This window comes from Lotus japonicus, chromosome 4 (assembly GCF_012489685.1).
Source record: "Lotus japonicus ecotype B-129 chromosome 4, LjGifu_v1.2".
Lineage (NCBI taxonomy): Eukaryota > Viridiplantae > Streptophyta > Magnoliopsida > Fabales > Fabaceae > Lotus > Lotus japonicus.
Window position 1 is genome coordinate 71127184 of NC_080044.1, and position 16921 is coordinate 71144104.

General features: G+C 35.7%; 2 protein-coding genes across 5 annotated transcripts; both read left to right on the forward strand.

Annotated features, from left to right (window-relative positions):
* The first annotated feature begins 347 nt into the window (after window positions 1-347).
* Window positions 348-4617, forward strand: LOC130711077 (probable protein phosphatase 2C 42). 4 transcript variants are annotated; one of them, XM_057560536.1, is made up of 6 exons: window positions 348-502; window positions 631-1028; window positions 1552-1922; window positions 2735-2971; window positions 3071-3157; window positions 3972-4111. In XM_057560536.1, exons 2-5 carry the CDS (start codon window positions 707-709, stop codon window positions 3113-3115), a joined length of 975 nt encoding a protein of 324 aa, XP_057416519.1. In that variant the 5' UTR covers window positions 348-502; window positions 631-706; the 3' UTR covers window positions 3116-3157; window positions 3972-4111. The 4 variants fall into 4 exon arrangements, with proteins under 4 accessions (XP_057416519.1, XP_057416520.1, XP_057416518.1 ...); XM_057560537.1 differs by having other exon boundaries at window positions 3899-4016; XM_057560535.1 differs by lacking the exon at window positions 3071-3157 and having other exon boundaries at window positions 3899-4617.
* A 1016-nt stretch (window positions 4618-5633) lies between these two features.
* On the forward strand, window positions 5634-12782 carry LOC130711076 (uncharacterized). Its single transcript, XM_057560533.1, has 15 exons — window positions 5634-6052; window positions 6172-6366; window positions 6907-6981; window positions 7094-7261; window positions 7526-7689; window positions 7880-8092; window positions 9367-9493; window positions 9647-9835; window positions 10068-10309; window positions 10759-10878; window positions 11416-11641; window positions 11723-11782; window positions 11860-12033; window positions 12194-12303; window positions 12436-12782. Exons 1-15 carry the CDS (start codon window positions 5867-5869, stop codon window positions 12599-12601), a joined length of 2415 nt encoding a protein of 804 aa, XP_057416516.1. The 5' UTR covers window positions 5634-5866; the 3' UTR covers window positions 12602-12782.
* The last annotated feature ends 4139 nt before the right edge of the window (window positions 12783-16921 follow it).

Genomic DNA, 16921 nt, shown 5'->3' on the forward strand with positions numbered 1-16921 from the left:
GAAGAGAACCTGAAGAAGGATTTGCCCCAAACCGTGGTGGGGAAATAGTGGCGCGGGAGAAACCCACAGAGAAGCGTCACACGGCGGCGGAGACAAGCAGGTCAACGACGGCGGCGCACGGAAACCCTAGACGTTGACTGCACCACCCGAAACCCTAGGGGAGCGACTCATTCATCAGTAGTTAATGGGTTTGGAAGATAGGAAAATTGAAAACTTCGAGAATCAAAATTACTCGTTTTAAATATGAGTGAGTCAAATTCATGATTACAAAAACGTAATTAAGCCTATAAATTTTTGGTACTAAAAAAAGAAATTATTGTATTTGCAAAAAGAAAAACAGGAACAAGATAAAATAAACGAAAATAGCTCATTGAAAATGAAAACAACACCATCAAACAAACAGGGTCTTCCCCACACGGCCACACCATCCTCTCCCCAAACGGAATGAGCTCGTTCATGTTCCTCTACCACCGAACACACCTCGCCACCACCTCTTGCTAACGTGCGCCTCCTTTCTTACCATACGCACCCTTTACCTTTTCGTTTTTTTTTTCTCCTTTTTGTCCTCTTTTTTTTTTCCCTTTTCATAACCTCCGCGTTAACCGTTCTCTCTCTCTCTTCCCCATTCAGATTCGGAGGATCGGAGCAAATTCTGAAGGCTCGTGCGTTCGCGGTGGTTAGGGTTAGGGTTTCCGAGCGATGTGGTATGCTCCATGCATTGATGAATCTTCTCTCTGTGTGTTTGAAGCCATTTGGCCGCGCCGCCGATAGAGTCGAATCCGGTGGAATTCTCGGGAGCAGTTTTGCTGGAAGAGGAGAAGGTAAAGACGACTTGCTCTGGTTCCGCGACGTCGGAAAATATGCCTCCGGTGAATTCTCCATGGCCGTTGTTCAAGCCAACCAGGTTCTCGAGGACCAGAGCCAGATTGAGTCCGGTCCTCTCGGCACCTTCGTCGGTATTTACGATGGCCATGGCGGACCTGATGCTGCCAGATACGTTTGCGATCACTTGTTCCGCAATTTTCAAGGTTCATCAGCCTCTTTTCCCTCTCTGTTTCTATGTATATATATAGCACGGTTTCGTATTAATGTGATCACGTTACATTCATGAATCACGAGTGGTGGAAGTAGTAATCAATTGACTTTTCATGAACCTTTTTTGAAAATACTGTTTGTTTTCATTGATTGTTTTAACTTTTATGTTCAAGATTTTTGTGGAGCCAAATACAGTTGAACATGCAGGCAAAGGGGTAGATTCTAGTCCAGGCAGTTTGTTATGTACATTTATTGTAAAATCAATTTTGATAGGTGAGTTGACTGTAAATTGTTAGGGAATGAATTGAGGTTTCCTTGACTTATGATGTGATAATTAAGTTCTTTGGAGCGTCGATTTTGTGTTGAAGGCCCATTGTTGTGGTGGGGCAGTCTACCTTCAATTTTGGTGCCTTCATGGGGTATAGTGTTTGGAGTTGGTTCTACATGGTCCTTGTCTCTTGATATAGGAGTGTCTTAGATATGTTTGTGCTAACTGTCTTAGATATGTTTGTGCAGCGATATCGGCTGAGTCACGTGGAGTGGTGACAGCTGAGACAATTGAAAGGGCATTCCTACAGACAGAAGAGGGGTACACTGCTCTTGTATCTAACTCATGGAACTCTCGACCTCAGATTGCAAATGCTGGGTCCTGTTGTCTGGTTGGAGTGATATTTCAGCAGACACTCTTTGTGGCAAATGCTGGAGATTCCCGTGTTGTATTGGGTAAGAAAGTTGGCAATACAGATGGTGTTGCTGCAATCCAACTGTCTACAGAACACAATGCAAATTTAGAGGCTATTAGAGAGGAGCTTAGAGAATTACACCCTAATGATCCCCAAATCGTTGTTCTCAAATATGGAGTGTGGAAAGTAAAAGGCATTATTCAGGTAATTTTACATACTTGTTTCCTCTTGAAAACCCTCATCTTCTTCAACATATGAAAAACAGTGCTTGCCTGAAGATGGTAAAACATTTGTTATATTATTCTATTCTAGATTGTTTGCCTTTCTCGGTGCTGCTGAATATACACAGATATTATTGAACTTTGGTGATAGTGAAAGGAGTAGGAAGAAAACAATTTAAACATAAACTATATAACTTTTACAGTTGGTTTGTGATAGGCATAGACTTAGACCTCCTATTAAAAAAGTGCATGTCAGGTGCAATAATAGGAAGGAAGGAACTAATGTAACTAAATAATGAAATATTTTGTCAGTATAGTTTACACTTTACAGTTTATAAGTAGAGGAGTTATAGCGTCTGTTAGTCAGTTTTTGGAATAGATGGAATTGGTTGGGTTGGTTTATTGGGAATCAGTGTTTGTACTTTTCTAGTCTTGAGCAAAATACAGATTTCTATCTTTCTCTGTTTCCAGAGTCACATTGATTCTGAGCTGAGGGTTTTATTCTTTTCTTATTACAGTTCCTCTCTACTGTAATTACCAGTTCTCACAGTTTGTAATATATTTATATTTTAAAAAATAGTACAGTGGTCTATAAAGGACGGTTCTTATGATCTTCAGCTCAACTCTACCTGCATTTTATTTTATTATTGAACTCATACATAGTTTGTTAGTTAATGGTTCAAGTTATTCACGTAGATTTTGCATTCATTATCTTATTTGTAAGTTTTACTTCCACTCCCCAAATTAATGACAATTTGACATTATCTTATCACCACTTGATTGTTTTTGGTGCAGGTTTCTAGATCTATAGGCGACGTATATATGAAAGATGCGCGATTTAACCGGGAGCCACTTGCTGCAAAATTCAGACTTCCTGAACCAATGAACATGCCTATCATGACTGCTAATCCCACTATTCTTTCTCATTCTCTCCAACCAAATGATTTGTTCCTTATATTTGCATCAGATGGTTTATGGGAGCACCTAAGTAATGAAAAGGCTGTGGATATTGTCAACAGCAATCCACGTGCTGTAAGATTCTTTTCTCCCATGTCTGGATTTTCTTGCGGTATTTATTTCTGTAGTGGATCTTACCTGGTTTTTTTTCTTTTCTTTCTGGTATGCGTTTAGTCTTCAGATGACGATAAAATGCGTTGCCTTTTTGTGTCTTTTTGAATGCTCTGAGCCCAGTGGTTGCATCAAGAATTGGTTATGATGGTTAGTCCTATTTAATATATTAGTATGGTGAAGGACTGAATATTTTTACATGGTTTAAATTTTGGTCTGGACAGAAGTTTGGAAAATTTCAGCTACAAATTTGATTTATAATTTTACTTTTAGTTCCCTCCATGCTTTATTATTCCTCATGTGAGCAAATCTTAAGTACTACTGTTGTACTGAAAACTCTGCTTTGATCTGGCTTACTGACAGTTTTTCTTTCTTAAAAAATAATTATTAGAATAGGAATAACTAACCATAGCATTGTTAGTACACACTACTGTAGCTAAGAATAAACTGTCCTATATCTGATTTTGACATGTTAAGATTAAATATTTTTATCTTGGCTGATTTGATAGGGTGTATAACTATAACTAATGAATGGAGCAGTATATGTAGTTTTGGGTAAGTAAGAAGTTATAACTAATAAGCTTGATCTCAACTGCTTGGCTTATCCTTTGTTAAGGAGTTTCAAGATTCCTACCATTGAATCTTAATTTGCTCTTATTCTTCTTGGTGAGATTCAAATTTTCCTTTGTCCAGCACTGTCACATTTAGTATGATAGGTTATTCATTAAAACAACTCCTATGTTATCGTGATTGAATATTGCTAATTTTGCCTAAACAGGCATGTTACTAACTTCTTCCTCAGCGTTTAACTTAGTGTGCTCCACTCCTTTCCTCCCTCATCTCTCTTTTCTCAATTCTGATGTGCTTTATTTATTCTCTCTTCAATTGTAGCTGTTCTGCTTGCTCGGGTTGCTATTTTCGCGGCTATCTTGCATCTCTAGGTCCTAAAATTCTGTTATTGCAGGGTAGTGCCAAGATACTTGTCAAGGCTGCCCTCCACGAAGCAGCAAGAAAACGAGAAATGCGATATTCAGACCTACGTAAGATTGACAAGAAGGTTCGGCGCCATTTTCATGATGACATATCTGTTATTGTTTTATTCTTAAATCACGACCTTATATCCAGAGGCACGGTGCTAAACCCACCATTGTCATATCGAAGTGCTCTTGATCACGGTCTTGAATGATCATAAGCTGTCTTATACGAGTTTTTGCCAACTGTACACCATTGTATCTGGCTTGAAGACGGTGGCGTGGCCCCTTTGGCTTTTGGTACTGTGGTCATTAATGAGGCACGAGAATTTATTAAGTTATAACATTAGAAATTTTCCCATCAAGGGGAAAAAGAGCAAAATAACTTTTGATTATAGCGATTCCCTTTTCTAACCTTGCAGTCCACATGCTGCTGCATTTGATTTTTGTTTTCTCTTTTCTTTTGGCAGATCATAGTTAATCAAGCAGCATGTTGATTGATTGATGTCAAATTTATTTAACTATCAAAGTTGCATATGTAATGAAGCATATTGAAGTTAAGTTCAGAAAAAAAAAAGCACCTCCATTTTGAAATTTAAGTACGATTCAATAAAAATAAAGAAATAAATTTAATGACAATTGTATTCCACGGGCTATAACTTCTAAGTGTTATCTGTTTTTTTTTTACGTAAAGATACTGCTTCTCATTCAACCACCCTTGGAGATAATGTCCAGGGCAATACTATGTTGTCCGTGCATGTTTATATTCAAGTTATATTATACTAACGGGAAAGTCTCTTTTCTCGATGCAAATCTATCATTCATTTGTTCATGAAAATAAATCTCATTCAATTTAGAAAACTTGCATGAAGAAAGTGGAATTCTCCGTAAAATGGCTGAAGAACGTTTTTTTTTTACACCGGAAAGTTAAATTGCGTGAGATTGATCTCTGAATGTTCTCCTTCCTAACTCATATGTCACACAGCTTTTATCACTTGATCTCTTTTTCAGAGACGTTTGTACAAATATATTAGTTAATACTAGGGCTGGCAAATTAATGCATTGTTTTGTATTTGTTCTCACCTGATTTTCACATCAAATAATGTTTGTTTAAATGAGTCATTCTAAATGAAAATTGCATATTGAGAAGTCTGGTTAAGACCATCTAGCTTGATATTTTGCCTAAACCTATACCCAATTGGATCACAATTAAACCAACAATATTTGCAATACTGCTCAAGTATGATCATTATAATTTTTTAAATTACCCCTTCAGAATATTTAACTCTATTGTATAACCAAGACTTACCTGAGACCTATGATTTACCAAGATCAACCTCCTGATAGTTATGTAGAAAGTTTTACTTAATTGAGCATTTAAGTCATTGTTTCTAAAAATATCGGTGATAAGTTGAATATTTTTAGACTTAAGTTACTGTTTTTTTTTTTTAATCACAAATATTTATCTGTATATTTTACATAATTTTTTTTTGTCAATTGCTAATATTGGATAGACTAGTCTTTTTTTGTCAAGGATTTGCTGGTAGTCCTCCTGATCTTGATTCAAAATCTAATTGGGCCATTGACAAAAAATAATCTAATTGGGCCCCTCAAAACATTCACACTGGATAAGTTTCGTCTTTACAAAGTTATTGGGGGCATTCTGGGAAAACGCTGTTCATTTCACACTCATCGAGTCCCGGCGGGGTGGACTACATTGCTCAGTCGCGTTCTCTCAACTCTACGGCGACCAAAGCCGTGAGCACAGCGAGCTTCTCCGTCCATGGCTGAATAACTCGCTAGTTAGCATCATCACCTTCCTTTTGCCGCAACATAACAGTAACAGTTCCTCCACCGAGTCAATTGTCAACCTGACTCAGAGCGAGGTATGGCGCTGCCTCGTTCATTCAGACTCGCCTTGCTTCTGACTCTCAGTCTTCTCTTGACTCAGTCCGAGTCGGCACCGCAAGCCTTCAGAGATTCCGGTCACCCTCAGTGGCACCACGGCGCCTTCCACGACGTCCGTGATACCGTCCGATCCGATGTTCGCCGCATGCTCCATTCTCGAGCCGAGGTGATCATTTTTCAATTTTCAATTTTCAATTTTCCTTCCACAATTTCCACGATATTGAGCAATTGATGTGTGAATTGTATGTATTGTATGTGTGTGTCTCTCAATGATGCATCATGTAGGTTCCATTTCAAGTTCCGCTGGAAGTGAATGTGGTTCTGGTTGGTTTCAATGGAGATGGAGGTTACAGGTACACTCTCGATGCGCATCGATTGGAACAGCTTCTCAGAGTTAGCTTTCCATCTCATAGACCGTCTTGTTTGGAGACCGGCGAGCTGCTTGATATTGAACACCACATGGTTTACAATGCATTTCCAGTAAGCAATGTTTAGCATACCTGATTCACTGTCTATCATGTGCTCTGTTCGATTCGTTTTCGTATCGGTTATCCCTACTTGCTTGCTTGATAATTGAATTGCTTTGAAGTTCGAGTAAAATGTGAGTTTGGTTTGAATTGAGATATAGTAGCACAGGTCTTATTTGTGAAGTAATTACAAAGCTCACTTAGTAATGCACACCCTTTGAAGGAGATCCTTGTTTGTTTCTTCTTAAACTGCTTATTATAGAATATAAGGACTGCAACTGTGGGCTGCTGACAAGAAAGTTTCAGTATCTCCATATTTCTATATGTAATTAAGTCGAATTTCGAGCATTATAATGCTCAGAGGAATAAGAGGTGAGATGAACTGAATTGACCTTTTCTAAAATTGCCACTGGGTTGTGTATCAAAATCAACTATACTTTGGAACCTTCAAGCTTAATTAAGCCTGTGTTATTTATAGATCTTTGCTTATGTCTTCCGTGTACATACAGGGTATATGAAATTTTCTAACAATTAAATTTAATTCTTACCGTAGGCTGGACAGCCTGAATTAATAGCACTTGAGAAAGCACTGAAGGAGGCAATGGTTCCTGCAGGAAAAGCAAGGGAGGTAACTATTTTCTCTACATGCCAATTTCTTCAGTTTTTTTTGTTTAAAGGCAATTAGTGGCTTTAGCCTTCACTCTTTAGAGATGGTTTTAAAGTTTATTTACAACTTCCAGACTGAATTTGGAAGGGAGGTACCTTTGTTTGAAGTTGAAGCAACTGCTGTGGAGCCAGTATTTCAAAAGTTGTACTCCTACATATTTGACATGGATAGTGTGGGATCTTCTGTCACGGAGATGGATAGACCAGTGCCAAGTGCAATATTTATTGTGAACTTTGATAAGGTATAACCAATGTTCTATACTTTTAGTTTAAAAATGTTAAACACCTTACTTTATACTCTACCAATTTTGGTTGATGTTAGCTTTATATTGACTGTATGTAATTTTTTTGACATAAAATTATTGGTAATTTCATTTTCACTGACTATGAGGACAAATTAGTGGCTGAGCGCTCAGGCTCTTCATTCTTCCTGCTTGTTCAGTATCATCTTCCACTATTATTGTGGCAGTTTTTTCTTTTTACTGATAATTTAAAATATATTGTAGGTGAGAGTCGATCCAAGAAATAAGGAAATTGATCTCGATAGTCTAATGTATGGAAAAATTCCTAAGCTAACTGAGGAAGATATGAAAGGACAAGAAGGAGATTATATTTATCGATATCGATATGATGGTGGAGGAGCAACTCAAGTTTGGCTGAGCTCTGGCAGGTACAAAACATTTTGTTTATGAACTAATTTTTATGTTAAAAATTAATTTTCCTCTGTCAGTTACTGTGATACAAAATCGTGGAGGCTTTTTACTTGTAAAAACTGGTTTCAATGCCGGTTTTGTATTTTACATGCAATTATGTTAGCCCATACATGTATCCTTGCTTGACTTCTCTTTTTGTTTGTTCAGATTTGTCGTGATTGACCTTTCAGCTGGGCCATGCACTTATGGTAAGATTGAAGCTGAAGAGGGAAGTGTCAGTTCTAGGACCCTACCAAGATTACGAAATGTGATGCATCTGAGTAGCACACCTTCTTATCAATCCAGCAGTGATATTTTTCTCGGACAACTTGCCTCTTTGGTATCAACAACTGTGGAACATGTTATAGCACCTGATGTTAGGTATTGTGATGTCATCTATAAGCATATAATAACAACTAAGAGCTTATCCCACTAGGTGGGGTTAGCTACAAGGGTCCAGTGGACTCTATTGCTTACCAAATTTTCTGCAGAACCAATTAGAGTAAGGTCATTTATGATAGTTTCTCCTTAAGTTTTCTGGGTTTTTGATGGGCCTCCAAGAAGGTTTACTGCAGAACAAAAAAAGGAACAAAGGTAGGCTTGGAAATGATGTGGAAAATAGTGGGGTAGAAGGGGGTGTGGGAATCAGTGAGTGGGACATGAACGTGAGGGGAAGGGAGGGTAGCGGGTAATATATGCATCGTTCAGGTAGCATCATGTGGCTCTGGCACAAGGTATAGAAGCCACCTTCTCTGCCTTCTCCGATATGATTCTTTCTTTTCCACTTTCTATATTTTTTTCTGCACATTGTCATTGTAATCATAAGCTCTGTCTCTGAGTTTTGCTCTATAATTTCAATAGAAATTTCAGTTCCCATCAATCTTCTTTTACCCCTTTACCCCTTTTCGATTCAACTGGTGTCTGGTGGTGTCCCAGCATTCTCTTGGGACTCATCTATTTCCTAATTTTTGCATTTCCTATTTGCCCACTCATCTATCTCAGCATTCTTATCTTCACTACACTTTTTTGCTCACGTTGGCATTTCATTTCTCAACATTGACTACCTTAGTGTATAGCTTGTTTTATTATTGTCTGATTGGATTTTCTTTTATGAGCTCTTTGCTGACGACTGAACCTTTTTCCAATTTGAACCACCCGGCTTGACTTCTTTATGTCTCATCCCAATCAACACTCTCATAACATGGGTACAATGCACTTGCGGAAAAGGAGGCTCAAATATTGGGTCTACAATTAAAAAAGCCCCACATATTCTAGATGCTCTGGTTTGAATTTGTTAACTGAGGTGGTAGGTTTGGTGGCATTTAAGTAAAAGGATTCACGTAAGCAAGGAGGGGGGAATTTAAGAGGCTGGTATGTGTGGGGTCTAGGAAGCTGTGATGTTACAGTTTGATAGGAACTCAGCTGGGCTTTGAGCTGTCTTTGAAGTCAACAGTGTTATGGCGGTTTTTTGGCTTTCCGCCATATGCAATTAACAACACTGGAAGTCAATAAAAATCTCTTTTAACCAGAACTCTATCTTGGATTACTATCGGTATCTTGCATTGAAGTTATAAGAGCACTTGAACAATTCATTGACTGATCGCTGATTTATTATCTCTAGAATCTAATTATGTTTTTTTTATTCATGTGCTCAGGTTTGAAACTGTTGATCTGGCTTCAAGATTGCTTATACCAATAATTGTCTTGCAAAATCACAATCGATACAATATTATGGAAAAGGGTCATAACTACAGTATTAACATAGAAGAAATCAGGGCAGAGGTTTGTAATTTCCTCTGGAGTACATTCCAATCTATCCACCTCAGAGTTTGAAAACTGTCCGGTGGAGTTCTCTAGATCAAGAATTGAGATTTTGTGTAATATATCTCGAACACAGTATGCAGCCGTTACATTTTTTTTTTTCTATCCCATCAGGTCAAGAATTTGCTTAATGATGGGCAAGAAGTGGTAATTGTTGGGGGTGCACATTCACTACATCGCCATGAGAAGCTGGAAATTGCTGTTTCAAAAGCTATGCGGGGACATTCCCTGCAGGAAACAAAAAATGATGGCCGTTTCCATGTTCATACTAAGACATATCTGGATGGTGCTATTTTAAAAGAAGTGGGTGCTGTCTAGTTTCTTAAATCTATCATTTTTAGTTTCTCATATAATTTGGCATTATTGATGTGGTCACTCCTTTCATGGGATAATTACTTGAGAAATATTTCGTAACATTTAATTTTTGAATGCATTATCCAAATAGCTGAATGTGACTGCATTTAAGATGCTAAGTGTAAGTTATTTTTATTTATTTTAAACTATTTCTATATGGACTTGAAACTGCATTTTACAGGAGATGGAACGTTCTGCTGATGTACTTTCTGCTGGATTGCTTGAAGTGGCTGACCCATCTCTTTCAAGTAAATATTTCCTCCGCCAGCATTGGATGGATGAATCTGAAGGGTCAACTGATTCTATTCTTAAGCATAAGCCTCTTTGGGCTTCATACAACTCAAAACCTGGCAAGAAAAGGAAGAAGGAAGTAAAGAAACAAGGGGATCTGCAGCCAACTTATGGGACAAGAGTAGTTCCTGTGTGCGTACACCTCTTTTTCTTTCCTAGATGCATGTTGAAAATACAACTCTAACATGAAATTGTCTTTGCTCTTGTGTATTTATATTCATTAACAAAGTTTTTTTTGAAAAACTATTCAAAAGGTTCTCCATTCATTACTGTATACATTGTCAATGGTGCTATATAGATTGTGTTTCTCTCAAAAAACTAAATATACTGAGCTGTATTTCGATGATTGGATTGATCAAAATTAAAAAAAACAGCTAGGAGTTAGATTCTGTAATATTTTTTTATGGATGTGTTGTGCTGTGAAAAGATATTATTCCTAAGCAGGGCATTGATTGGTTGAAATACTTTGATGTAAAGTGTTTTCGATGCAAGAAAAGAAAAATTGATTGGTTTTAATAACATTTTGTTTCAAAACCAGTTGAATATTGAATTATCTAAATGTTGTGCTTTTTATCATGCAGTTTCGTGCTATCATTGGCAGATGTGGATTCAAATCTTATGATGGAGGATGAAAGTATGGTGTGGACAAGCAATGATGTTGTTATTGTCCTTGAGCATCAAAATGCTAAAATTCCTTTAAGGTGAGTGAGTTTGATATCTGGATATCCAGTCCGGTCAAGTTGAAAATATATTATTCTAGGCATTTTGAGTTTTGACATGGAGATGATAGAGGAAAGGATAAATAAGTTGCATTTTGCTTATTATGAGTAATTGCTAATTGGCAACATAGCATGCTATTCAGCTATTGTAGTCTGTATGAAACATCTAATCTTTCTATGCAGAAACTGAACCCTATTTGTCTATTGAGTTTTCACATCTCAATCTAACTAGTGACAATGACAAATGCCAAGAAAGAAAAAGAAGTCATTTCATTCTGAATTCTTATTATCTGCAACTTTATTTTTAAATTTGTATATGTTTGTGTCACTGTGAATACATTTTGTCTATGCAGTTCGATATAATTCCTCAATAATATCCATTTCATTTAGTTTCTAGAGTGGAAACTCTGCTCTCTTTTCATGCTAATTGTCTATTTGCTTGATTTAACGGGTTTCCTCATTATTTATCAGTTTTTTCTTGCTAAATTTCAAATCAGTCCTCATTTTCTTGTTCGACAGTTATGTTTCAGAAACATATAGAAGGCATGCTCTTCCATCTCAAGCACAACGGCATATATTGGCCGGTATTGCCTCAGTTGTAGGTGGTTTAAGTGCACCATATGAGAAGGCTTCTCATGTACATGAAAGACCTGTTGTGAATTGGCTTTGGGCAGCTGGTTGTCATCCATTTGGACCCTTTTCTAATACATCTCACATCAGTCAAATGCTCCGTGATGTTGCTTTGGTAAATGCCTTCTCAATATGCAAAAGTTAATTTTATATACTGAGAAGTATTTCTTAGATTGGCTTTTATGTTTGTTTACAGAGGAACTCAATATATGCACGTGTGGATTCTGTCCTTCGTAAAATTCGGGAAACATCAGAGGTAAGTCATGCTTCACTTGAGTTCTATACGTACAAATACTTGTTTCTCTGATTATGAATCCCAGTATTTCTGTGCAGACCGTCCAATCTTTTGCGGCGGAGCATCTGAAAACTCCTCTCGGTGAACCAGTGAAGGGAAAGAAGGAGAAGTCAACCACTGAACTGTGGTTGGCGAAATTCTACAAGAAAACTACTAATTTGCCTGAACCATTCCCACATGAATTAGTTGATCGCTTGGAAAAATATCTTGATGTAAGCTATACTTGATTGAAAGTTCTTCAAACTCACTTTGTGGGGCTTTTTTTTTGGACCGACACTTTCTGAGAGAATTTTAGACACCACACAAATAGGTAGTGTTCAAACGCACCACATTTTAAATATTGACATTTTGCATTTTGTATATGTGCACCAGGGCCTTGAGGAGCAGCTTGTTGATATGTCTTCATTATTATATGATCATCGGTTACACGATGCCTTCTTGAACAGTTCAGATATTCTCCAGAGCACCATGCACACCCAACAGTAAGTTACCCTATAATTTAAAAATGATTTGTATGTTTTGCCAAAGTTGGAATGGCCAATGGATTTCCGTTCTAGTAAACCTCTTTCGCCCACAGTGATAATGCTCTTTATTTGCACTTTTGTGAATTGCAGATATGTTGACCATGTTTTGGCCAGCGAGAGGGATAATATGAAATGCTGCAAAATTGAGTACAAGTACCCGGTGCACTCTTCTCAAACTTACATCTATGGGGGAATACTTATTGCTGGATTCGTTGTGTACTTTGTTGTGATTTTCTTTTCATCTCCAGTGCGCTAACTCAACTTTGAAGCTAACAAACAAGTCTTCTAAAGCATATCACTGACACCAATATGGAATTATACGACAATTTTGAATGCATAGCGATGAATGCAGGGCAATTGTAGAAAAAAATATATACTGGTGTAACATTGACTAGGTTATGTGTTTTATGAGTATTGCTGAGGGATTTGCGCGTAAACTGTAGACAATACAACGGAGCGACTAATGTATGCTGTAGATGTGATCAAATGGATCATTTAGGCAGCATTAGAGCAGAATCAATGTGCAACTCATCAGAGCTTAAAGTTTTGAGGAATTTACTTGGAAGGCCTAAATTAAGAGAAAAACGAACTGAAACTCCAAATTATTGCCCGAAGATACAAAGGGATTATGTAACCAAATGCTTGAGGGCATCAAGAGATCTTGTTTGAACATCAGGTGTTGCTTACAAAAATCTCATTTTTAAAATAATCATCTTTTAATTGATCATGCATGTAGTTGATGTGCCTGAATGTTCCAATTGCAAGAAGGCTGGACGGACGAGGAGAGGACACCCGGACAAGTTTCTTTAGTGCCTCGTTGCGAAATTGATGAATGTCCTCTTCACAAATTATGTATTTGTTTCTTTAAAAGTCAAGTAAAATTAAATGTAATAAAATTTTATTTGATAGACAAAGTTTGTTACAATTTAAGTTTAGTATAATGAATTTGTGTTTAAGAATGATATAGTAACAGTAGATTTAAGAAAATGGTTTGTTGTTTTCCGAAACAAAAACAAAAAAATGATTTGTTTGAATTATAAAGTGAAATAGGTGATGCTGGCTTCTTCAATTAAGTTAACGTCTCAGTTCTTGAATTATCAAGCAGTAGTATTTAATAATAATTAGTATGGTTAGCAGGGTTAACGGTCAAATTAGCCTCTGATTTTATTAATGAGTTTGATTTTAGTTCTTTGATGGAAAAATGATATTTAGTGTCGGTCATTTTTATAATTACTGGTTGGTTTTAACCGCCACTAAAAACATCATTTTTCCGTTGAATGACTAAAATCAAACTCGTTTATAAAATCAGGGATTAATTTGACCATTAATTATATTTAAATCTTAATAAAAATTAAAAATAACTTAAACAAGGAATTTACTTAATTTAATATAAATTATAATATTTTCCTTATATATAACCATTTGTTGGATGCTTGAGTAATTTTAACCTGAACAAAAAAAATAGTGAATTAACAAACAAGTTACATTATAATTAGAAGATAGATGAGCTCCTGAAGTCTTTAGTTGAGAGTTCAATCCTTGTGCGGTGTGTATGAAAAATTATTTGTTAGGAAAGGTCTACCTATTTAATTTGATCTCAGAGGTTAGATTAGTCTCATGGCTATCGATTGTGGAAATACCTTAACGCACAAAAAAAACTAAGCACCTAGACAATGGTCGATAGGCGGTGTGTATGGAAAATGATTTGCTAAGAGAGAAATACACACTTAATGTGATCTCATAGTCTTTTAATAATACAAAACTGTGTTGAAATTGGTAATAAATACATATCCAATTTAAGATTATATAATATAAGAAATATAGTTTAAAGAAATAATATAAGAAATACTTCCTCTGTTTGGTTTTATTCCCTGAAAATATGATATTTTTTTAAAATAGCTTTTAAGCTTAAAAAAAGCCGGGCCAAACGCTAGTAATGTGGAGTTCTTAGCTCTTAAATTTAAGAATCAATTCTTGGATAAGCAACTTTGCTTTATGAGTCATTACCATACAAAATGTTTTTCTCTTATTCAAATTGCTTTATTAGTTTTTCTTTAGTACTTTATGGAAATAAAAAGTATAAATAATATAGCATTGTCTAAACCAATTGCTTAGAGTCTATGTGACACTTGAGGCATGTGTGAATAGTACTAAGAACCAAAAGTTAAGATGTTATGGATACACTTCAGGGTATGACATACCTAAAATTTTACCCAAAAATAGTGATATCCAGCAAATAAGCAATAACACATCTCATCAAATGTAGATAATGGAAATAAGCAACCACACAATTGATAATGTTTGGCCCGGCTAATTTTAAGTTACTTTTAAATCAAAATTGGGACAAACAAAATTTTTTTCTAACAGTTCTAAAATTTTAAGGAACTTATTTTTTTATAGTGTAAAATAGAGAAAAGCTCTTTATTATGAGAAGTTAGGGATAGGAGCTTTTTTCTAAAAAGGAGTTTATTACCCCCTCTATGCTTTCACTCTTATCATATCAGATTACCTCCGGATCCCTTCCCCTGTTTCAAAAATCACATTTTTGCCATCCTTGAAGTTACGCCGCAGGAACGACTACTTATGCTCATCATCTTATGCTCTCATATATGTTACTTCCTCCGTTCATTTTTAAGTGTCGTTTTAGCATAAAGCTCTCCAACCAAGATAGTGGATGATTAGAGTTGTTTTTCCCATTCTACCCTCTCACATCTCAATCATAAAGTCATAAATCTCACCAACCAAGACAATAGATTGTTAGTTTTTTTTCCACTCTCTCATAATCATTAAACCACCTACCACTCTCACACAATCATAAAGTCATAAAGGTCTTCATAGTTATTAAGAAAGAAGAATTTTATGGAAAATGTGAAGTGGAGTTATTGGAAAAGTAAGGGTATAATTGACAAAATAGAACCTAGAATATTAAAACGACAGTTAAATAGGAACAAAAAAATTGTTCTAAAACGACACTTAAAAAAGAACGGAGGGAGTATGTTTTTCTACTACTGGGTTTGTTTGTCTGACCCAATCAATCAATTTCCTACAGAATGGGTCAACAAGGGCTGAGGGAAGACAACCATGTGTATGGTTGCTGGCTCATGAGTCATGAGCTCGGCTAGGACTACGCTGCAAGGTGAGTGTGTAAAGGTGTTTGAAAAATTTCTGGGTATTACAACTAACAGAATAGGGTCATTGGTGCAAAAATGTCAGACTGAGATCGAAGCTCATGAGGATGTTCTTCATTGGCAAACCCGAGCTTTAAAGATTGTATCGCCGAAGATGGGCTTAATGATTACATATTTCTTGTATTGAAATCTATAATATTGAATGAGTTTATTTCATGTGTAAGTATTTTGCAACTCATCATAAAAATTAAAATGTTTAGATGAGCAAATGTGAACACATATTACATCAAACAATTCAAAAAAATCAATATGATTTTGTGGAGTCCTTAGGTTGGTTAGCCAATTCTTAGAAAAGCAACTTTGATTTATAAGTATTTAACATAAAAAAATGTTTTTTTCTCTTATCCGAATTGATTTATTTCTTATGAATTTTGCTTTATCACTTTATGGAAATAAAAAATATGATGTTCTCTACAACAATTGCTTAGAGTCTATATGGCACTTCCAACTCACATGAATAAAGGTGTTCTAAGCTTTAGGGCTAGACCAACCAAAAAAATCTACCTTATAGATAATGGAAATAAGCAACCACAGAATGATAATTAGCCCAAACCTATACATTATAAAAGTAACATGCTAAATCAAATAGTGAAGTTTGAAAACTTTTTTACCAATCAGGGTGGAATTAAGTTTTTTTTCTAAAATCACCAATAATACAATATATAATTTTTGTAAGATTACATTATAGTTAGACACAGTAAGAATTTAGTTATTATTTTCTTAATAATCACTACTAGTATTGGTGATAAATGTTTATAATTGGTGATAAATGTTTATAATCAATACAAATATTCATCACATTTACCAACATTACTAGTGTCAATAAAAACGTATATTAGATAAAAAAAACATATATGACACTTAGACCATCTCTAATGGTTTCAACATTCAACACCCAAACACTCAACTTTTTCTCTTCCCAACACTCCACATCACCTTCTCTCTCCAGTTCAACACTTCATTCAACTTTTACCCACTCCAATGGTTTTTCATTCAACACCCTACCCCCTACCCCTACCCCACAACTTTTTTTATTTCATATTTTAATTTAATTATATATATTTTTTTATGATTTCATAAAATTAAAATTTTTAGATAAAAATTAAATTAAATAAACTAGAGTTTAATGGATATGCACTGACAGTGTAAAATAATTTTACACAGTCATCCAATCAAAACATGCCACATAGAAGAGATAATTACATTTGACTTTAATTTTAATTAAAAGAATAAAATATTTTCTGATTTGGCGAAATTCAATTGGATGTCTGTGTAAAACTATTTTACACTGTCAGTGCATATCCATTAAACTCAATAAACTATTATCGATTTAATTTAATTTAATTATTGGAATCCATTTCAAAGCAAAGGGGATAATAGAAAGATAA

What these genes read in the sequence shown, in the direction of transcription:
- LOC130711077 (XM_057560534.1), top strand. Translation starts at nt 707, where the DNA reads ATGCTCCATGCATTGATGAATCTTCTCTCTGTGTGTTTGAAGCCATTT. An exon ending in CTTGTTCCGCAATTTTCAAG is followed by an intron (nt 1,029 to 1,551) that starts GTTCATCAGCCT and finishes ATGTTTGTGCAG; the next exon opens with CGATATCGGCTGAGTCACGT. An exon ending in TCAACAGCAATCCACGTGCT is followed by an intron (nt 2,972 to 3,971) that starts GTAAGATTCTTT and finishes CTGTTATTGCAG; the next exon opens with GGTAGTGCCAAGATACTTGT.
- LOC130711076 (XM_057560533.1), top strand. Translation starts at nt 5,867, where the DNA reads ATGGCGCTGCCTCGTTCATTCAGACTCGCCTTGCTTCTGACTCTCAGT. An exon ending in CTGCAGGAAAAGCAAGGGAG is followed by an intron (nt 6,982 to 7,093) that starts GTAACTATTTTC and finishes TACAACTTCCAG; the next exon opens with ACTGAATTTGGAAGGGAGGT. An exon ending in AATGCTAAAATTCCTTTAAG is followed by an intron (nt 10,879 to 11,415) that starts GTGAGTGAGTTT and finishes CTTGTTCGACAG; the next exon opens with TTATGTTTCAGAAACATATA.